At 40.8% G+C, this 23,436-nt stretch overlaps 2 protein-coding genes across 2 annotated transcripts in view; one reads left to right on the top strand and one right to left on the bottom strand.

Annotated features, from left to right (window-relative positions):
• The window catches only part of LOC114653862 (protein disulfide-isomerase TMX3-like), a 1,157,775-nt gene that overhangs the window by 121,176 nt on the left and 1,013,163 nt on the right, over positions 1-23,436 (top strand). The window lies entirely within an intron of this gene.
• The window catches only part of dok6 (docking protein 6), a 538,250-nt gene that overhangs the window by 25,929 nt on the left and 488,885 nt on the right, over positions 1-23,436 (bottom strand). The window contains exons 5-7 of the mRNA XM_028803400.2: positions 19,894-20,083; positions 17,611-17,749; positions 13,430-13,550 (exon numbers count right to left, since the gene is read on the bottom strand). Of these exons, the coding sequence (XP_028659233.1) occupies positions 13,430-13,550; positions 17,611-17,749; positions 19,894-20,083 (450 nt within the window). The remainder of the gene's footprint in view (positions 1-13,429; positions 13,551-17,610; positions 17,750-19,893; positions 20,084-23,436) is intronic.

The raw sequence follows: 23,436 nt of genomic DNA, 5'->3' as shown, positions 1-23,436 counted from the left end.
GGGACAGTTAGTTTCATTTCTTCACTTTTCACGAGGCAGACAGTACTTTTTCAATGAGCTCTAAGGGGACCAGCAAATTTGTCCGTGTCTGCATAAGAGATGGAGAATGAGCAGAATCTACTCAGGCAGTAATTCAGCACAGGGATCAAAACCAGGTTACTGGATCCATGTGACAGCAGGCAGCACTTAGCACTGGGCCACCTACACAGACTGCATCATCACTAATCTGCAAGCCTCCATTTCAATTCGCTTCAAGGGTGAATCTCACACATCGATAGTGCCGGCTTGTCTAGAATACAGTTTGTAGAAACAAAATGGAACAGACTTCACTAAGAAGGCGTTCTTTGTGATTTGATTTGCCAAGTCACAGCAGGCCCACCCGTCTGAATATCGCTTCATTCGGTATTATTGCAGAGCTCATTTATGTGTGCATATACTGGGAAATTAGTTCTGACTAATTGACTACATAGCACCAAAGAATGCAATTTAACAGAAATCACAAAGCTTCACAGAAAACAAACAAACAAACAAAAAAATAAAAAAACAACTTGCATGGTAGCAGACACTTTAGAGAAGAGGATGAGGCTTGGCATCTGTTCAAGTTTTAAAGCTCCATGACCATATGCTACATTCCAGCATTGTCACCATACTACTGTACAGTGTGTCAGTATTCAATGCACAGTTTCCAACTCTAAACCATAAAAACATGAATTCCTATTGGTTGTTCAGATTTTCAGGTGATATGTAATTGTTTAATGAGGGAGGGTGCGGCTTTAAGTGATTGACACCTTATAATAAGGGGTGCATAATTATTAGGCAGTCTCATTACTTCAGGCAAAATGAACCATAAAAGAGATTTAACTTGTTATATGGTTCGCCTTCCTTGTTGTATGTACCTCCCTGGAGTTTTGAATACATACTGCTCAAAAAAAATTAAAGGATCCCTTTTTAATCTGAGTATAGCATCAAGTCAATGAAACTTCTGGGCTATTGATCTGGTCAGTTAAGTAGCAGAGGGCCTTGTTCATCAGTTTCAGCTGCTTTGGTGCACTACAGGGGCAACAATGAGACGACCCCCAAAACAGGAATGGTTTAACAGGTGGAGGCCATTGACATTTTTCCCTCCTCATTTGTTTTGTCACTCGTTTTGCATTTGGCTGTGGTCAGTGTCACTACTGTTAGCATGAGGCCATACCTGGACCCTATATGTGGGGGGGGCCAAAAATTACTAGAATTGGCCAAAGACACAGAGTAGGGTGAAGCTATCAACCCACTGTGCATCATAAGCCTACAGTCTTGTTAATCAGTCTTCCAAGCGGCATTGTGCTGAGCTGATCGAGATGTGTATTTTTGACATTTAATCTACAATTGTGTCTATGACTTCGCCGATTTCTTTCTCTAAGTTGAAACAAGCACATCAGGTGCAAGTCATACCAAACATTAAGACAATGATGATCATGTTTTTTCAGCATTAATGAACTTGCTAATAAAGAGTTTCCCCATGAACAGACCATTAAATCAGCGACATTACAATGAACTGCTGAAGTGCCTGTGGGGAAACATCGGGGAAAAAAGCGTCCCGAGTAGTGCTGCTCACAAAGTTGCATTCTGCACTGTGACAGCTCAACTACACACATTGTGCTGTCAGTCAAAGTGTTTTTGAGCAAAAGCAATATGGTTGTTGCTTTGCACACTTAAAATTTTCCAGTATCTTACTCACTATCACATAATTCATCCATCCATCCATTTTCCAACCCGCTGAATCCGAATACAGGGTCACGGGGGTCTGCTGGAGCCAATCCCAGCCAACACAGGGCACAAGGCAGGAACCAATCCCGGGCAGGATGCCAACCCACCGCAGGACACACACAAACACACCCACACATCCAGCACACACTAGGGCCAATTTAGAATCGCCAATCCACCTAACCTGCATGTCTTTGGACTGTGGGAGGAAACCGGAGCGCCCGGAGGAAACCCACGCAGACACGGGGAGAACATGCAAACTCCACGCAGGGAGGACCCGGGAAGCGAACCCAGGTCTCCCAACTGTGAGGCAGCAGCGCTACCCACTGCGCCACCGTGCCGCCCTATCACATAATTTTTTTCCCAAAACTAAAACTGAGACTGAAGTGAAGACGATTTTCTACAGTGTTAGAAATACAGGAAAAATCACAGGAGGCACTAGACGCGGTAACAAAAGATGAGTACAGGAAATGTTTCAAGGAATGGAAGAAGTGCTGGGACAATTTTATTGCATCTTAAGGGGTGTATTTTGACAGTGTTTAAAATGGAATTGCTGTAAGTCATGCACGGATTTATGGCCGACTGAGCTAAGGCAATTCATATTTAAGGTCGAGGGCCATGTGAAAACAATAATGTAATAATGTTCTGGATATTGTCAGATGCATTAATACATCTTTTGCTATTTTTACTATTTCACAGGATCTCATATACAGTAATCCCTCCTCCATCACGGGGGTTGCGTTCCAGAGCCACCCGCGAAATAAGAAAATCCGCGAAGTAGAAACCATATGTTTATATGGTTATTTTTATATATTTTAAACCCTTATAAACTCTCCCACACTATTATGAACATTTCACGCACAGTTATACAGCATAAACCCTTTGTATTCTCTTAGATATTAGGTAAGATTCGTTGAAATTATGTATGTAAACACAGTTTACATACAGTAAAACCTAAATATTATTTTAAAGATATCGAGCGTCTCCGATATCAATACGTTACAGCCATTACAACAGACAGGCCACCAGCAATAAATACGTACAATACAAGAAAAATTGTATACAGTAAAATGTGTGTACAGCGACACTAAACTATGTACATGTAATAAGTACTGTACGTAAATAATTAATTATGGTTACTCACCAACAATGACACGACGACTTGTCCGATAACGATGAGTTTAATTTTACTGCACAACAAAGGATAGCGTTACAGCTCTTCTAAAGGAGCCTCTTCAGGCGACTGTTTAGCACCGCCGTTGTTCTTCTTCCATCACTCATCCCTAAAGCAGATTCCATCCAGACTACTGCCTTATCACGTCCACTTGCAACTCGTTTTTCGCCCTGGTTAAAGGACACTGCGGCCGTAGATCTTATATGCTTTTCCTCCTTTTTAAATAAAAAGAATCGTGGACTCATTGATGCTGTAATGGTGTCCTGCAGCGGTGTAGCTGTTCCCTTCCTTCAACATATCCAAAACTTTTACCTTTTCTGCAATCCTGCAGCAGTAGCAACGTGCATTAATTCTGAATGAGTGAGATTATACTTCCTGGTTACTGCAGCTCTCCGTTGCTGAGCCAATCAGCAGCACACAGGAACAACCGTATGCTTTGATTGGGTAGCTTCTCAGCCATCCGCCAATAGCGTCCCTTGTTTGAATTCAAATGCGTCCCTTGTTTGAATTCAAATGGGCAAATCAACTGAGGAAGCACACGTACTGTAGACCGCAGACATCCGCGAAGCAGTGAAAATTCCGCGATATATATTCACATATGCTTACATTTAAAATCCGCGATGGAGTGAAGCCGCGAAAGACGAAGCGCGATATAGCGAGGGATCACTGTATATTCTGACTCTTGGAGGAACCTTTATGTTTTGTTTTAATTAGTGCTACTCTATGTGACTAATTATTTTATATTTGGCCCACACCTCCTTCCTTAAACTACTGTTTCCTAACCTATGATCCTGCACTCCAGTTTTGCATTTTTAAATTTATTGACAACCCACTAGCAAAAATTTCTAACCGCCACCCCCTCCTTGGTGAAACGAGCACAATCAGGGGTCCCTCTTGATGAAATGAGCTCACGAAGAAAAGGGTAATTATATCATGCAGCATTGCCGATTGCTTAGGTTACTCACTGCAGTCCACTTGCGAGCCATTGATGGCAACCTGTGACCCACTGGTTCTAGAGTCTAATGCTTGTGAAGGACTGCCGCTAAGACACAGAGATTGGTTTGTACTACTGTGTACCAGCACTTAAAGCAGGGATGTGCAAAGTCATTCCTGGAGGGCCGCAGTGGCTGCAGGCTTTTGTTCCAACCCAATTGCTTAATAAGAAGCAATAATTGCTCTAGAAACACTTCTGCTTCATTTTAGTTACCTCCCTCGTTAAGATTTTGAACCCTTATTGCTTATTTAAGTCTTAAACAGCTGCATTCTTGGTTTTTAATTGCTCCTTATTAGCAATAAGATGCAAATGACAAAAGAAACCAGCAGTTATCCATTTTGCTTGTTACCCTTTACGCCTGTGTGTATTTATCAGGCACTATTTGGTTTAATTAAATACTTGGAAGGAAAGAGAAGACAAAAAAGTCAAGGATTGAGAATTACCCATCCGTTTTACACTTCAAAATATTTGGATATCTTTAGAATGGAAAAAAAAAATCTAGGATTTGAGAATGACTTGACATAGCAGAGTTAAAGCACTAACAAGCCATGAAATGTAATTATTGGCAAGGATTGTTTTCTAATTAAACAACTGGGTTGGAATAAAAACCCGCGGCCACTGCGGCCCTCCAGGAATGACTTTGCACACCCCTGACTTAAAGTATACATACTGGTGACCCACACCAGACCCACAGAACCTCAGCTGCAATGACCTGTACACTTTGGGTCTGACAGACGGCCAATTAGATATACGATCATAAGGCCACTCCAATATGGAGCCGTAAGTCGGCACATGAAACAGTCAACAGTTCTGGAAATTGTTGGGTCCGCCCTCGTATAGTAAACCTTGATAGATTTGGCTATCTATGCCCATAAGGGAATTACCCAGCATTAGCTGGGAAAGGTTCTGTGTGAGCTCATTGGTGGAAAAACTAATAAAAACAAGGAGGTGGATGGTAAAAATAAGGAAAGTCAGGAAGTCAGCGAGGAGTTCAGTTCATCCTGAACAATAAAATTGGCCTGAAGAAGGTAAGGAAAGTGGAAAAAGAGAACTATTTTCTTCTTTCATTTTAAAAGAGGTACCTCTTTGGAAGCTCATGCTGTGTCAGACTGTCTGATAGGCACATACATTTTTTCTTTTGCTTGGGACTGATTACATCAGAGCAACTCCACAGCCGCTGGACCCCACGACCCTGCCCAACACCCAGTCCATACAAACACTGAATAGAGTAGGAGCAGAACACACCCCTGACGAACCCCAGAATCAACTGGGAAAAACACTGAGATTCTGCCTCCATTCTGCACAGCACTCATAGTACCAGTGTACAGGGGATCCAGTGAAGTCTCAGGATGTCCCACAGAGCAGCAAGAGGACAACAAGAACCACAAAAAAAAGGGATGTAAGGGTTGCAATGTCCAAAAAACGATAGCAAGAAGAAGCTGAAAAAAGAAGAATGGTGAACAGAGGTTCTTAAATGCATGATGTGATCAAAACAGACGGACTGGCCATTCTACCATGGGGCTAAATGGGCATTTCACTGTGCTAGTTTGCTCAAAATTGCAAATGCAGTGTAATAGTGAAATGCTACATTTCCTCAGCTGGGTCCAAAATGATTTGTAATGTCCCATTCCAGCAGCACATGGCACCCTTTGCTGTCAGAGCAGTACTAGTTCACAACTGAGGATGAAACAGTGGAAAGTGAGGAGGCATTGATAGTAGTTCAGTACTCAAATCTTTTGAATGTTTTATTGCACTAGGGTGTTGTACCGTGTTAGCCATTATGAATGTAGAGAAAAGCCAAGCAAAATGACACCTTTTATTGGCTAACTAAAAAGATTACAATATGCAAGCTTTCGAGGCAACTCAGGCCCCTTCTTCAGGCAAGATGTTTTATTAAAATACATGTGTGCAGTGCAAATAAACAAAGTCATTTTACAGTTATAAATTAATTATTTATTTATTTATGGAGTGTCACCACCAGGAGATTTTCAAAGGCAGTGTATTCGAAAGAGTTCTATCTTTATTTATTTCTTCCATACTAGTGCCACCCATAACAGTCTCATACATGGCGCTGTTACAGGATTTCTGCTGTCCGGGCCCTCTCGAGGTAACGGGTAAAGATACCAGCAACTTTCACACACGTCTCCTGTCACCACATTGTCTCCAGAGCTCATCCATTCTTGGACTAACTTTCTCACTCCAGCTGTGCCCTCGATCCTTTCCTGCTCCACCAAAAATATTTCAACAGGTCCAGATCCTTTCTGTAACCACAGCTCCTCCACTCCAGGACAGCAGCTCCGTCCCTTCATATGTGCACCCTGTCCTCCTCTGTCAGTACCCTCCTCTTGATTACTGCCCCACCAACTGTTCCACCTCTGCCAGCGCTCAGTCTGCCTTTGAAGCCATAGTGGTAATTAGCGAACACTCGGAGTTGCACTAATGGGTTTCTGCTTAACGGGTTCAGCTGCGACACCTCATCTAGCAAGTGGCACGGCGTATCACAGGGCTACTGCAAAAGGGTACCATAACTGAAGATTTTATTGGAAAATCCAATCCAAATGAAACCTAAATCACGTAATGTCACTTTTTTTTTTTAGACAGAGTAGAATTTTCCAAATTCTGTTTATTGAAAGCACACCATGGTGGTGTAAGTAGAAGATGCTGCTACCTTGGAGTTTAGAAAACACGGTTCAGTTCCCACATCCCATATCTGCTTCAATGTTTATCCAGTATGAGTAAGTGTGGACATGCGAGTGTGAGAGTGTGTGATGAATGGGGACCACATTTGAGGTTGCCTTCTGTCTTGAGACCACAGTTATAGGATGGATTAAAAAAATGATGTCCATACGGCGTTTTGCACAAATCAAGCAATCTGCACTGCTGGTATGAAGGGTTTTGAAAAAACACCTTAGTATCTTGATGTTGGCACCCTGCTATCATAAGTATCTACTTCCACAACTGTTATGGAGTTTACTACATGTAATACATCAGAAGATAGATAGATAGATAGATAGATAGATAGATAGATAGATAGATAGATAGATAGATAGATAGATAGATAGATAGATAGATAGATAGATAGATAGATAGATAGATAGATAGATAGATAGATAGATAGATAGATAGATAGATAGATAGATAGATAGATAGATACTTTATTAATCCCAAGGGGAAATTCACAAAGATGAGATTACTTACACACCTTCTACCACATGGAATCCAAAATCCATTGTCCTCTTTTACTACAAGTCCAGTGATGACCTCAAATACAAAAGTATAATCTAGTTTCACAGAAATGTTTTTCCTTGATAAATGTGTACCTGGAGGGGCCGCCACTAGGCCCCAAACCCTAGACCCTATAATACCCAAGAAAGTCGCAGATTTAAATAATGGATTTTTAACCCACCAAGCATGCTATATAATGAAGCACAGCCAATAATCATACAAAAGAATGAAACCACTACTTATCCTTCCGCCTTCAGCTGAGTGTCGCCCGCTGTCTCCTGACTCCGACATTTCAAGGTGAGGTAGTGGGCTCCATTTATGTTGGACCTGGAAAGGCTTCATGATTTGGAGGGAGCACTTCCGGGTTGTTTGAAAACCAGGGCAGTCCTCCTCCTCCTCTGACAGCGCACCCTTGCGGCTAGGGAATCCATTCCCGGATGGGTTTATCCATTCTCAGGAATTCGGGAATCCCGGGCTTTTGGGAATGACACAGTGCACAGGCATCTCACATGTGAACGGTTTTAGAACAACCGACACTTATTTTTAATAAAACTACTGCAATATGTTGACACCAATAAAAGACTAACCTTATCTACAAGCAGTTCATGCTGTCATATACTGTAAGTACATGTATCTAGTTAGTTGCGGTAATAAGAGCGTAGGAAGCACAACGTGTCCAGTGTGTGGTCGTCCAGGCTAGAATGCACCTTCATGCAGAGTACACCAGCCGCTGAGAAGGCACGCTCTGCCTCCACTGAAGTAGGTGGCACAGTCATCAGATACCGATACACTTGTTCTAAACAACGCCAGTGCTTGCCGTTGCTCTGAAACACCGCCATTTCAGCTTTTGCTGATACATCCAGTTTCTTGTCCTCATTCTGTGATGGCAAGTTTCTTGGCACAGATAATGCGGATGCAACAGACTGACTGACGCATTGCAATTTCAAGTTGCTGTTCAAAGCTGTCAACAGCACAGACGTCAATGAACTCTGCTCCGTCAAGGCGTTCATGAGCTGCAGAGTGAAGACACCTCCCAGTCCACTGTGCTCAGTCTTAGTGGGAGCGGAGAGACTGACTGCTGCTGGTCTGTTGTTGACTGAATTAATGAGCAACACACTACACCGTGGGTCAAAAAACCGTACCACTTAATTATTTTCAGCTATAACTCTGTTATTTCTTGATCGATTTTTACACTATTACACGCTATACAGTATATGCGAGCTTGGCCGTTCCCATTTTCCCGGGAATTACAGCCCGGGAATGGATTCCCTACTTGTGGCACTCTGGGATCCTGACAGGACTGCACTTCTGGACTCCACTTGTGTTCAAGCTGGGACACCTTCAGCGGACCTTGGACAATTAACATATCTTGGCAAGAGGTCATGCCATCCTTCAGCCAGAATGCTTGACTGTCCACCATGGCACTCACACAAGTTATGTTGGTGTGTAATACATGTAATGTGTTCTTTGCATACACGGCACAGGTGCCTAAGGTAAAGTCATCTCTGATGGAGGATCACAGGAATCATGGAAAAGAGGGGTTCTTTCACCTGTGGAATGGCCAAATGGGGGAGGTAGCTTGATGGCTGAGGTCTCCAGGACTCTAAACAAATCCAAATCATATTATGTGATATCACCTGCTGTTAAATTCTACTCCGTACTTCTAACATTTTTATATTTATACTGTATTGAGGATTTGTTCTGTTCTGTGTATTGTATTGTATTGACCCCCTTCTTTTTGACACCCACTGCACACCCAGCCTACCTGGAGAGGGGTCTCTATTTAAACGGCCTTTCCAAAGGTTTCTTCCATTTTTTCCCTACAAGGGTTTTTTTGGGAGTTTTTTCTTGTCTTCTTAGAGAGTCAAGGCTGGGGGGCTGTCAAGAGGCAGGTCCTGTTAAAGCCCATTGCGGCACTTCTTGTGTGATTTTGGGCTCTACAAAAAATAAATTGTATTGTATTGTATTTATTTCACAGGGGTCAAGACCTTTCAGCCATGGAAGGTATGTCCATCATAATAATAGACTTGATCTTCACTGGACAACGCTGAGCAGAGCGCCAGAGCTCTTTGCTTTTTAAGTTACTTTGATGTGGGAAGTGACATCCTTTGCATGTTCTACTACTTTATGATGGCCACTACAATTTTCTACCTCGTAGTGTACTGGGCTGGTAACATCCCTTTAAGAGAGGCTCACCGAATCAACAAGCTCATTAAAACGGCAGGCTCAGTTATGGGACACACTCAGGAACCCCTGGAGGTCGTAACAAAGGAGAGAACTGAAACAGAACTGAGTGCCATTATGAACAATGCTGCACATCCTCTCTCTGACACTCGAACACTGAGGACTTTCAGACAACAAATTATTCAGCAGAAGTGGGTCTAGAAACACTAAGGGGGCTCATTTATACCAACATCAATACACTTATATGGCATCTCACTGGAACTGGCACTGCCAAGTCAGAAGTTTTCTTTTTTTTTATTCATTGTCAAAGTGTGTGAGCATATACAGTATATTTATTTATTTATCTGGAAAAAGTTAAATTTTCCCCTGGACACAGATAAATAAATATCTGTCTAAATGTGACACTCAGTGAACTGTTTAATTATTCTGCTCCATATTTAAGCAGGACTCGCTCATAGTTATCTCCAGTCAAACATATTATACGTTTGGCTCTGTGACACTACCTATCACCCTAAACTTGAAGAAGCAGGTAAAAAAATGGATTGATGGATGGACCACTTATTTTATCCTCTCACACTCCACAGATGCACACATTTCTCTCTATTGTATAAAAAATATTGGGTCGAGACCAGACCTGTTCAAAGAAACGAGATGTGACTTTTACGTCCCGCGAGACGAGTCTTTGTGCCAAGAGATTTAACCACACCCGGGGCCAGAAATTAAAGACAGAGTTGATGACAAACTAGAATGTTGTAAAGAATGAAAAAATATTGGCTCGATACACATGCAGAGCAGGTTAGAGATAATGAAAGTACAAAAATTCGAAAGACTCAAAAAAATTATAGTAAAAATTGCATTAGTGCAAACAAACTGAAATTATTACTTGGTGAAATAATGGAACAGCAAGAAGAGATCAAATATATTGTTCAGATTTAAACTTTAAGTCAGAGACTTGTAGATCGTCTAATTCGTGTTGCCAGGAGGGGACAGTTCCGTCTCTCAATTAAAAGAATAGAAAATCTTCCTCTTTATAGGGGTGTGCTTCGGGAGTGAGTCAGTTCGACAGTAAGTCGAACCTGTTTCCAGTGAGAGTTGGACTCCGCCAGGGCTGCCCTTTGTCACCGATTCAGTTCATAACTTTTATGGACAGAATTTCTAGGCGCAGCCAGGGTGTTGAGGGGGTCCAGTTTGGTGGACTCAGGATTGGGTCACTGCTTTTTGCAGATGATGTTGTCCTGTTTGCTTCATCAGGCCGTGATCTTCAGCTCTCTCTGGATCGGTTCGCAGCTGAGTGTGAAGCGGCAGGGATGGGAATCAGCACCTCCAAATCCGAGACAATGGTCCTCAGCCGGAAAAGGGTGGAGTGCCCTCTCAGGGTTGGGAGCGAGATCCTGCCCCAAGTGGAAGAGTTCAAGTATTTCGGGGTCTTGTTCACGAGTGAGGGAAGAATGGAGCGTGAGATCGACAGGCGGATCGGTGCGGCGTCCGCTGTGATGCGGGCTCTGCATCGATCTGTCGTGGTGAAAAAGGAGCTGAGCCATAAGGAAAAGCTCTCAATTTACCGGTCGATCTATGTTCCTACCCTCACCTATGGTCATGAGCTATGGGTAGTGACCGAAAGAACGAGATCGCGAATACAAGCGGCCAAAATGAGTTTCCTCCGCAGGGTGTCTGGGCTTTCCCTTAAAGATAGGGTGAGAAGCTCAGTCATCCGGGAGGGGCTCAGAGTAGAGCCGCTGCTCCTCCGCATCGAGAGGAGTCAGATGAGGTGGCTTGGGCATCTGATCAGGATGCCTCCTGGACGCCTCCCTGGTGAGGTGTTCCAGGCACGTCCAACCGGGAGGAGGCCCCGGGGAAGACCCAGGACACGCTGGAGGGACTATGTCTCCCGGCTGGCCTGGGAACGCCTTGGGATTCTCCCGGAAGAGCTAGAAGAAGTGGCCGGGGAGAGGGAAGTCTGGGCATCTCTGCTCAAGCTGCTGCCCCCGCGACCAGACCTCGGATAAGCGGAAGAGGATGGATGGATGGATGGCTTCGGGAGTGAGACAAAAGGACAGCTGCTGTACAGGCTTTTAAATGTTTGAAGCACCGCACAAGATGCAGATCATGCGGCACGGCAGCAGCAGCAATCCAGCAGCTGATTGAGCAAAGAGGAGGTAAAAAAATCTGTATTTGTTTCCCATTGTATCACCGTTTAAGAGGGGGTTTCGGAGGAGCGACCAAGTCCCCTTGGGGTGCATTCAGCCTCCCTCTTCACAACGCGAGTGGCAGAGAAAATTGTGAAAATTAGGTATGGTGGCCACCATCCAGTGTTGGGTCACTCCCTGTCTCGTAATCAGTTCTCCTGGAATGATCCCCAGATTCTCCCTCAGAGGTTTATTTGAGAAAATAGGTTCAGAAAATGACAGGCAGGATGGGAAAATATATTTACATCCTTAAAATGAGGCTGAATAGGAGTACATTTCTGTTTTTCATTTTCCTCTTTCTCTTTCCGGAAATGCATCTGTACAGAAGAGCTTTACATTTTTAAGTCTTTGATCCTTACCACATTGTTTTTCCAGGAGTTGTGCCAAGATTATGCTGGCAGAGTTGAGCCTTGCTTCCCTCGGAGCTGACATGTTTCTCTTTATGGAACCTGACTCACAGCTTGCATTATTGTCTTGACTGCTTACCAACAACAAAGTCCAGAGGACCAAGAGAAAATGGTCTTCTACAAAACTACTTCTACCAGAGGATTTGATTTCCATTACTTTTTGGTTGCAGAATGACAACCATTTAGCAAGTTTCATTTTTGTGAACTATGCTCATTTTGGGGTCTTGTGATGGACTTCCTCTTTGTCCAGTGTTGGTTCCTGCCTTTTGACCAATGCTGTTGAGACAGATATTAATTCTTCATGACACTAAATTGGATAAGTTGCCTCTTTCATTTCAAAAACAATTTATTCAAACTAAATAAACTGGAAGATAAACAGGAAATGACCACTTGACCTTTCTGACTATAAACTAGAGATGACACATTATTTACCGTATATACTCACAGATAAGTTGAGGCTTGATTTTACTGTATAATTTCTGGTATTTTATAACGTCGTTCGTGTAAGTTGAATGCGGAAAACTCACGCTATTGGTCCAAGAGATTATGATATGCTAACACCTACCTGAGACCACGGAGCACACTGCCTTTTTTTCCCTATGCATTGTGCCTACGTGTCCACACGGTAATACCTGAACTATTCTGAAGCGACGTTTGCACTGATTTGTGTTTTTTGTATCTCACACCCTCATATACCTTTATCGTAAGAGCATCCCTTATCTACGATGGAGCAAAAATATGACGTTGGTTTTAAATTAAAAGTCGTTGAAGTGGTGAAAGAAATTGGTAATTGCACTGCTGCAACAAAATTCAATACGTCTGAGAAACTGGTGTGAGACTGGAGGAGGCAAGAAGATGTAAAAAAAAAATGTAAAAGTTTTGCATTTTCGAACAGGCGTATAAGTCGGGGTCTGATTTTATGATCGATTTTTTGGGTTTCAAGACCCAACTTATACAGGAATATATATGGTAATTACAGATCATAAGCTGCAAGGGGTCTAAAATGTTTTTTATGTTGGTAATGGTTTAGTTTAGGTACTTCAAAAATACATCTACTACTTATTTACTCTTCTGTAACAAGACCTCAACAAAGACGTCTTTTGGTCTTCTTATAAAACATCAGTAAATTGGTTATTCATTTATGTGCAGTGAGGGGTATCAACATAACAGTAAACTTACTTGTTAATGTGAAGGATTCACAGGTCTTATACTACATACGTAATATCAAGAGAAATTGCCTCTCCCAAATGGTTAATAGCTAACTGAAATTACACAGACGCTAATTTGAGAATACATACAACAATACAGCCCTCCATAACATGACACGGCAGCAGACCAAAACATTAAAATAATGGAGTATATAACTAGTCAGACTGTCAGTGTGGTGTAATGGTCAAGGTTTTGGAAAAAATAAAGGGAAATGGAACCAAATGTATCCCGAATTTTCTAATTCGCCGTCGATAAAGACATCAGCCATATACAGTAAGTAAACAAACATTAAATGTCCACTTACCTTGTAAAGTGTAGATGTCTGCTACGCTGTTTTGTCGAGTGATGTGATGCCAGTATGCACTGCGTGGGAGTGATATTGATTTTGATAGAGTCATCGTGGTTTCATTTAAATTCTTCTGTATCTACAAACAAATATATAAATATTTTAAGATAATGTTTTTTTATTTCACAATCTTTGGTCAATCACTGAAAAGACTGGATACATTTTTCTTCATCACCATTGCTATCAAGTAGCTGTAGTTACTGCCAATGTTTAAATGTATTGTCATGAGTGCAGACTACAGTGAAATTCTTACTTACCTTGGGCAGGGAGGACCAAAGGTCCTTAATACATGGTCATATATCATTCCAAGCTTACAAACTGTGATTGTAAGTCTTCCAAAAATAGTTTATATTTGTATGGACTATGAAGGTGTGTGAGAGCCATCATGGTATGGAACTGAATCCTGTGCTGGTATCGAACTGTGCAGAGAAAATTAACGAATGGATGAGAAACCCTTCAAAATCAATTAAATCAAGATTTAGTATAAATTAATATACTGTAGGTTTTTAACAAACATAAGTAAAATAGAAATTAAACCATTTTTAGCTCAACTGAACTAAAGAAATGCATCAGGATTAAACGAATAAACACACTAAATTCAACAAATGTTAATTTCATGTTTCTCCACAGTTTTATGTGATACAGTCAGTCAGAAATTAAATTTTTGTTCAGCTTGAAGCTGTCTTATTATAATCAGCAAAGATTTTTCAGTTACTAAAACTTCTGAAAAATTTTGGTGTTCAGTGTAAGCTCAAGGTAACATGTCCAAACAAGACATCGGTGACTATGGCCTTCCACAACTTCTTCTTCCCATCCAATCAGAAAGACTCTTCACAAAAATTAGTTTCTGTCTTCCACAATCTCTTCTTCCTTTGATCTCTCCATATGTTTTCTCATCGTGTGGCTAAAAAAAACTCCATCTGTCTCTTTCTGATTGTCAGCAGCAACCATTATCTGTTGCCAGATCTTAACAAAAGTTCCTCATTGGTAATGCAGTTTATCCAGATGACTTTCATAAAGTGCCATAAGAATCATTGATACAATTCTGTATTCCTCAGCTGAAGGGTTGAATCTTCAACCATACTGATCTTCTTTTTGATTTCATAATTTGCCAAATGTCCTCTTGGGGCAAATAAAAGTTATCTATCTATCTATCTATCTATCTATCTATCTATCTATCTATCTATCTATCTATCTATCTATCTATCTATCTATCTATCTATCTATCTATCTATCTATCTATCTATCTATCTATCTATCTATCTATCGTGGTGGAATCCTTACCCGGCCAGGACGCCCAGAGTGTGGAAGGACCAGGGGAGAGAGTAGTTGTGGGACAGTGTCTTCCCCAGACTGATAGAGGGTTGGTTTCTAGTGGGGCCACGGATTATGAGCATAGGAGCACAATCCTCTTGGAACCAGTGGCCACTGCCAGGGGGTGCATGGACCTTTCCAGGGCCTTATTATTATTATTATTATTATTTGGTCACACTTCCGCCACACCCAGAAGTGTGGCCGGAAGAAGCTTGTTAGGCACCTAGAGTCCATCCAGGTGCCCCATAAAAAGGAGCTGCCTCACTCCATAAGTGCGCCATAGTCAGGAGAAGGGGACAAAGCATGAGGAGGACAGAAGTGTGTCCGGGTTGGGGTGACGGTACGCCCCCTAGTGGCTCACACTATCTACCTATCTAATCAAACATCCCATCATATGTTATCAAATTTAAACCTAGTTAAACCTATTTACTTGTCTGACCTTCTCACTAGTATCTTTGATGTTTGCAGTTAGGGAGTTATTTTTTCTCAGACATAGCCATACATTCTGTCTTCTTACAATTGATCATCAATACTATTTAGTTAGAGCTAAAAAGAATTTTATTAATAGTATTTTTTGAAGTTACCAATTTTATTTATTTAGACATTTAGTGGCTGTGTTGTCAGGATGTGACTTCAGGGTTCAGCTTCTAGAAGACATGATATGCCACATCACTGATGCTATGCTTTACAAACCCATATCACATTCAGTGCAGTGTCCAAGATTACGGTATTAAACCTAAAACAACTTCAGTGTTCTGAATCTTTTGATTATCCACTTTTATCAAATCTTTTTGATGGGAAAGGTACTATATAAATAAAATGTATTATTGCTAATATCATTATTTGAATTTCAGCTACGGTGTAGTTTTTTGGTTTTGCTGACAGTATATCTTTGGTTATTGTATTCTGGTGATTGTTATTTTGAAAACATTCATAGTTTTAAAGTTTTCAGTATAGGAAACAGGTTTTTTTTACTGACACTCAGTACAGCATTCTGCACTTACGCACATGTTGTGGTCCTGTTAAACTTACCTTTCTATATTCCAACGTTGCTCTCAGAACAGTACTGTTTTCCCTTTGTTATCTTTAACAACTGATTACATTGGACCAGTTAGCTCAATAGTCAATGCTTACAGATAAACTTGATACAAGGCTTATGTGGAATCTTCTGTAGATTTAACAGTACCTTGAGATTAATCGTCAGTTCTTACTTTTTGCTGAATTCTTGTGTGTTTTATAAACATCTTTGTCAAGATTCTTTTTCCGTACACACCACATTGTTAGTCAAAAGTGAGATTATTGCTTCAGACCCTTCATATTCATCAGATGTCACTCCCTGTGCATCTCAGAAAGCATTTGATGAGGTGCCACGTGAGAAGTTGGCCGTCAAGCTAAAAGAAGTGGGAGTTCAGGGTGTTGTGTGTAGATGGGTGCAGAATTGGCTCAGACACAGGAAGCACAGGGTGATGGTGCGAGGAACCTCATCAGAATTTGGGCGATGTTAAGAGTGGTGTCCAGCAGGGATCAGTGCTGGGGCCGCTGCTCTTTTTAATAAATATAAATGATATAAATAACAAGCTGGTTAAGTATTGCACCAAGCTAGGTGGATTGGCAGATAATCTTGAATCCGTTAAATCATTACAGAAGGACTTGGACAGCAGACAAGCTTGAGCAGATCTGTGACAGATGAAATTAAATGTCAGTAAATGTAAAGTATTACACATAGGAAGTAAAAATGTTAGTTTGAATACACAATGGGAGGTCTGAAAATTACAGTAAAAATCTGCCTTATGATAAGGATATAGGAGTCATAGTGGACTTTATGCTATCAACTTCCCGACAGTGTTCAGAAGCCATTAAGAAGGCTAACAGAATGTCAGGTTATATAGCGCCTTGATGTGTGGACTACAAGTCACAGGAGGTTCTGCTCAAGCTTTGTAACACACTGGTGAGGCCTCATCTGGAGTCCTGTGTGCAGTTTTGGTCTCCAGGCTACAAAAAGGACATAGCAGCACTAGAAAAGGGTTCAGAGAAGAGCAGCTAGGCTGATTCAGGGCTACAGGGGATGAATTATGAGGAAAGATTAAAAGAGCTGAGACTTTACAGTTTAAACAAAACAAGATTAAGAGGTGACATGATTGAAGTGTTTAAAATTATAAAGGCAATTAGTCCGGTGGATCGAGACTGAGACTTTAAAACAATTTGAAGAAGAACACGGGGACACAGTTGAAAACTCGTTAAGAGGAAATTTCACACAAACATTAGAAAGTTTTTCTTCACACAGAGAACCACAGACACCTGGAAGAACTGACCAAATAGTATGGTAGACAAGGACTTCAGTGACCTTCAAAACTCGACTTGATGCGATTTTAGAGGATTTAAGTGGATAGGACTGGTGAGCTTTGTATGGATGAATGGCCTGTTCTCATCTAAATGTTTGTAATGTTTCAATGTTCCATGACTTCTTTTTGTTCCTAAAATTAAAATTGAGACTAATGGGAAGGAGATTTGCTGCCATGGAAAAAATGGAGGAAGTTCTAGAGGTAATAACATAAGATGAGTGCAGGAATTGCTTCCAGGAATGGGAGAAGTGCTGTGGCAACTGTACTGAATTGCAAGTTGATTATTCTGAAGGTGACTAAAAGAGCATTGCTGTTACTTTTATCATAAAGAGGTTTTTCAGCAATTCCAGGATTTTCCTGGTTTCCCCCTCAAATACTATATTGGATGACATCTAAAAATGAACTTTCCGCTGCACAAAGTAAAGTATCAGACATTTATAAAAACATTTGAAGTACAGTACACTTAAAAAAAACAGAACATACCCGTGCCTTTTTCTCCATTTCTAACATCATTCTTTCGTGCTGCTCAGCAATTGCTAATGTTGCAGAATGAACTCTCTGGTAGATCATTTCTCCTTCTCTTGTTTGGAACGTGAATAGACCTTCTCCTGTATCACACATTCTAGAAATGCAATTACAAATGTAAAAATCATTCAGCCTCCATCCAATTAAAAAGATTTGCTGCAGCTAAAAGCATGCACTGAAGGTTATATGTATGCAATGTTTATGTACACGTTGTTTTCATGGCTTGAGATTTAGCCAGCTCAACTAGTCCGTTTAAGAAAGTATTTACTTCAACACACTGGTAAGATCAACATATTATTTCAGAATAGAATGGTTTGTGTTTATCTGCTATATAATAAAACACTAAAGTCTGTGTGTCCCGTCCCTCTAAGTAATCTGATTGGTCAGTTTGGCTTTGGTGTGATTGGCCAGTTTGGCTTTGGTGATGAAACAAAGGGGGAAGTGTGGTGTGAGTGTGAGATGGACGAGGAGGAGAAATAGCATGGGAGGCATGTGGAGAGTCACCTTTAAAGATGGCAAGTATAAAAGCGGACAGGATGCGAGAAAGGAACACGCTTGAGAGAGGGAATGCTGGTGAGGAAACTTTCAAACTCTTACAAATACCAAGGAAAGTAGCTGAAAATGCACATAGGGCAAGAGCTAGCAAATATTTTTACATTATTCTATCATCTGTCATCGACAGGTAGTGTGTCTAGTATGATATAAAATACAATATGATGTTGTTAATGATAGAAAATGCAGCAAGCTAGTTATGAGATGTGTGTCTGGTGTCTGTAAGTAAAGGTGATATATTGACATGGTAAACTATAACATGCTAGCAAAATACTAAGTGGTCTCTGGTAGCCATGTACTCCTTCCACCGCTGTTTATATGTCAACTTGAAATTCCCTGCATGCTTATATTGTTACAAAAAACCACATTGGGTGAATTCAGAAAGTATTCAGACCCCCTTTGCGTTTTTCACATTCTGCTAGAATTATTTAAATTCATTTATTCCCTCATCAAACAACCCAGAAATACAAAGCGAAAACAGCATTTTAAAAATTGTTGCAAATGTATTTAAAATAAAAACTTGAAATATCACATTGGCACAAGTATAGAGACCCTTTGGTATGACAGTTGAAATTTGGCTCAGGTATACCCTTATTCTATTGTTCATTGTTGAGATGTTTCTACACCTTGTTTGGAGTCCACCTGTGGTCAATTCAATTGATTGGATATGACTAGGAAAGGCATCTACCTGTCTATAGAAGGTCCTCATGGTTGACAATATGTATTAGAGCCAATACCAAGCCAGAAATTGCCTGCAGAGGTTTGAACATATTTTGGATTTTTCACATATAATTCTTTAAGTTTAATATGTGTGATTTTTTTGGATTTTGAATTCTGATTTTGTCATTTTGTTCTTGTTAATTCATTCATTTTCTTTTTTTATCTTTTTTTTACCTTCTTTGAATTTGGTTTTGTCAGTGTTGCACAACAAGGCCTCACTTCTGCAAATATGAGGGCAAGGGACAACACAAAATCAGAGAGCAAATTGAGCTAACAAAAATAAAGAAAACTATAAAAAGGGACAAGGCACGGCAGTAAAGCTGGTAGAAGGAATGCCGCATGGGTACCTTCAGTTAGATGTATACTAAAATTTGGGACAAAATGGCGATGCAGAGATGGAAAACGTGAACTCTGTTATCCATGAATTAGAAATTTAATTGGTCATGAGAGTCACGATTAAAAAAAAAAGAAAAACACATCAGACTAAAGACAGAGAAAGTTTGTAGTAAGATACTCCTTGACAGGGTTGATTCTTTACGGACTTCTGAAACAAACTATAGACACATGGAGTTGAAGCAGAAACTTCAACAACCTTTAAGAAGAAACAGGATGAGAGATATTGGGACAGCTTAGCTATTAACTAAACAAACAAACTTGATGGACTGGATGGTCTCCTCTTGTTTGTCAAATTTCTTATGTTCAAATGTTCTTAAAGGGCTGTGTAAAATCAAGAGGATGGATCATATATGAAAGGGATTGGTCAGAGAAAACATAAAATAACAACATAAAATACTAAAAGTCACACCACAATATTACACATGAAAGTGAACCTGATGAAAATAATTCAAGAATCTCACAGCATGCAAAAGGAATGACCAGGGGTATGTTTTTTAATGGCCATTAAACATATAAACTGAATCAATCAAAAATAAATAAATAACAAATCCATTGTATTCCACTAAGCCATACCTGCCAGATTCAAATGTAAACCATGTTGAGTCTCTTCCATACCGTCGAAGCGAGCTGAGGGGCCACATGACCAGCTTTACTCTGGCATTATGGATGTCCCAGAGGTAAATATTTTCATGTGTGATCTGCATAGTACATTCCCCGTAGATGTCAAGGTTTGGCGTAGGCATCATATAAACATTGAACCGTTCTGAAATATATAAAGCAAACAAAGTGTGATTTGATTTAATTTCAGTGGAAATTTTGCAGATTTGCTTTACAATATATAAGTCGTTTATGGTGACTCTTTATAGGAATTATATCATTTAAACATACCCAAGGGCCACACACACATTGGTTTGTAGACCAGCACATAGTTAGAAGAGATGAGGCAAATTTTCAGACAATTCTGTATTCCTTTACAGGAGGGACTTCGGCCTAAGCATTGTGCCTTTGAAATCTGCACTTGAGATGGATTAGTGTTTTGTCAACAGTGACGAGTCAAGATCAATTATTTTTGTTTGTTTAAATCTTAAAATGAAAAAGAGACACAGTATATTAATATACTTTATATATTGTGATAGACATAGGGAGCCAATGAACCCCAATATTGGACAAAACAACACAAGCAGAGTCACAGGTTCAAAACAGAGGCTTTTATTATCAAAACACCTTTCTTAGTTCCCTTAGCACAGGCACAATCATGAGCAAATTTCTTTTCTCCCTTCTCTTTGCTCTTCATCCACTTCCCTCCAGTGAGTGTTGACTTCCTTCGTCCAGACTCTGAATGTGCTGGAGGAGGTTGGATGGTTACCTTTTATGTGGGATCTGGGAGTACATAGCCTGATGGAAGCACTTCTAGGTCAAATGGAAGCCCCGATAAGCAGGGATCATGAATCCCTGCAGAACCCCCTGGCAGCACCCATGGGACCCAGCAGGGCTGATTCATGGCACTACAAATCCCATCATGCCCTACAGATATTCACACGGTTACTGAGGCCCTGGGATGCTGCCATCTAGCAGATGGGAGATAAACATTTTCTGAAAAAAGAGCCTTTCCCCCACTGTTCCTTTGTTTTGTCCTGTTGTGTGGGTAGGGGTCCCATACCCATCCCAGATGGGGTGCCTGTCCATTGCTGTCCTTCCATTCTCATTTCCTTTCTTGGCAAGGGTCCATCTTTTCTCCTAGGTGAGATGCTGGATAACACTAATACTATTAGCCTTTGCCTTTAGCACTCATAGAAGGCATTTTAATTAAAGCCTTTTGATCTGTGACCTAGTCCCGCTGATACACCTGTGCAAGGCAATGCATTGATTAGAGAACCAGTATAATCTCATGTAACAGAATTCTGACTCCTAGAGGCTGTTTATTAGTAACTTGCAAGGACTTAAGAAATTAAACTAATCCAATCCTTCTGTAATTAATAGTTCAATTAAGAAGTGTAATCAACAGCTGTAAGTCAGTCATCTCCTTCTTGTTAACTGGATGGCTCCATGCACATGTCAAATACATTTATATTTCCTATCCTGAAATGGTATCTTGAATTTGACTTTGATAGTTGATGCTGTGGGTACATTCCACCTCTCCTATTCACCTATGGTTTCAGACAAGTTAAGCCAGTATATTCTGTCAGTTTTATGTGGTGACTGTGGAGGATGGGATATGAAGAAATTAAAGGCAACTTTGTGAATTTGTCTTGGACAGAATCCAATGGAGGTCTCATAGCAACACAGTGGTCAATTCAACAAGGAGTAAGACATCAACAACAAATGAAAGGACAGCGAGGGAGAAATGACTTGCCAACATTAAACCTCCTTGGTGTCTCGAGCTCAGAATTCCATGTAAAACAGTTAGGTCAAAGTGCCTCTTGGTTTCAGTTGTTTTGTTCGCATGTAAAGTGTTAAGCCTGAAAAATGCTCAGGACAGTAGTCTGCTGCCATCTAATGAATTAAGTAAAAAAAAAAAAAAACAAATCATGAATATTTCTAAGTGTTTTGCCACTGTATGGTAACTCGTCAATATTCATAAGAGGGGCAAAACTTTCAACCACAAAAAAAAAAACAATGGCATGTAAATGAAAAACTGTAAAGCCAGTTTTAGAACAAACTGAAACTGTAACCATTAATAGAATCAAGCAATATTGACAACAATGTGAATTGGTCATTAGATGTTGACAGAGGTAGTGAAATTGATGCATACGCCACTGTATGACCAACCCACTGTGATATGGCTGGTGAATTTGGTCACCTAAAGATTCACCATGGTACAAGTAGGTCCGTAACATAAAGGTAAAATGACTGCAATCAAGTGGAAGAACAAGAAAGACCCCCTAAGCACTCGTCACAATACAGCAACTGTCAATGTTTGTGTGTAGAAATCACTAAGCCTTGCACTGTGGGGCGTATCAATTGGGCGGCTCAGACAGCAAATTTGACCATCTTTTGTGCAAGCAACAGAATAAAAAAACACACAAAAAAGTGTGTTTCTACTGTCGGGTTGTTCGTTGGTTCATTGGTGACTGTTTAACTCTTTTAGGGCTAATTTTTTTTTTGTTTCTTTTCTCCCAGGGCTGAATATTTTTCCAAAAACTAACTTTTTTTAAAAAAAGAACACAAAGCAATTGAAATCAACAAAAAATATTTACTTTTGACAAATGTTACTGTCTTGCATGTTGTATGAGCCTGCATACTCTATGATTTCACATACATATCACATACATTTTACACAGCAAAGTCCTGCAAAGTCTGATCTCGCTCTAAGCAGCCAATTTCAGTCATTGCCACATTGCACTGCTTACAATATGCACAGACAAATCACAGCCAGGCTGATAAAATTGTTTCTATGTTGGTTCCACAATGTCAAGCAGGGGCTGAACTTTATGCATGGCGTTATAGCCTGGCTCACCCCTTGGGATTTGCTTCTGTTTATTACAGAAGTGAATAAAACTTTGCAGCATCACGTACCTATCATCACGCTGCATAACCTGTCCAAAGCCACCAGGGGACAAAGCACATTTGGACCAATGCGCCCTGAAGTTATATCACCAGTTCTGTCCCATCTCTATTTGTAATGCCACAGCGAGCTTCATCTCGTCTTTTGTTGTGGGTTTCCACTTTGAAAAACGAGAATACGAAGCAAGCACAGCCCGCGATTCAAAAAATTTCTCTGCCTACCTGTTTGTCTCGTCTGACAGTAGCTGAAAAGCAGCATCAGGAGAGAACAGCTTGAAGTAGTTCAGCAGCTGGTGATCTGTCGTGTCCAACAGTAAGCCATGCCGTCTTGTGAAGTCCGGTAGCCAGCTCCCACGGATCAATGTCTGTGTATTCCTCCCACGCGAACCTTGCCATAGATGCATCGGCTGCGTGAATGAGCTAAGCTGGCAGCGGATCAGCTGGCGTGGCATCAGTTGGTGTCCGATCAGCTGATGCTGGCTTCTCACTCTCTTGTTCGATCTCCTGATCACTGTCAATAAAATCCATTTCTGAAAAATCAGAGTCCGACTCCGTGATAATGCGCAAAACATTGTCTGCCGAGTGTTTTCTTTTCTGCACTTGCTTCGCTCC

The sequence above is a fragment of the Erpetoichthys calabaricus genome, chromosome 6 (genome assembly GCF_900747795.2).
Source record: "Erpetoichthys calabaricus chromosome 6, fErpCal1.3, whole genome shotgun sequence".
NCBI classification, from domain to species: Eukaryota; Metazoa; Chordata; class Cladistia; order Polypteriformes; family Polypteridae; genus Erpetoichthys; species Erpetoichthys calabaricus.
This window is presented reverse-complemented; position numbering and strand designations above follow the sequence as displayed.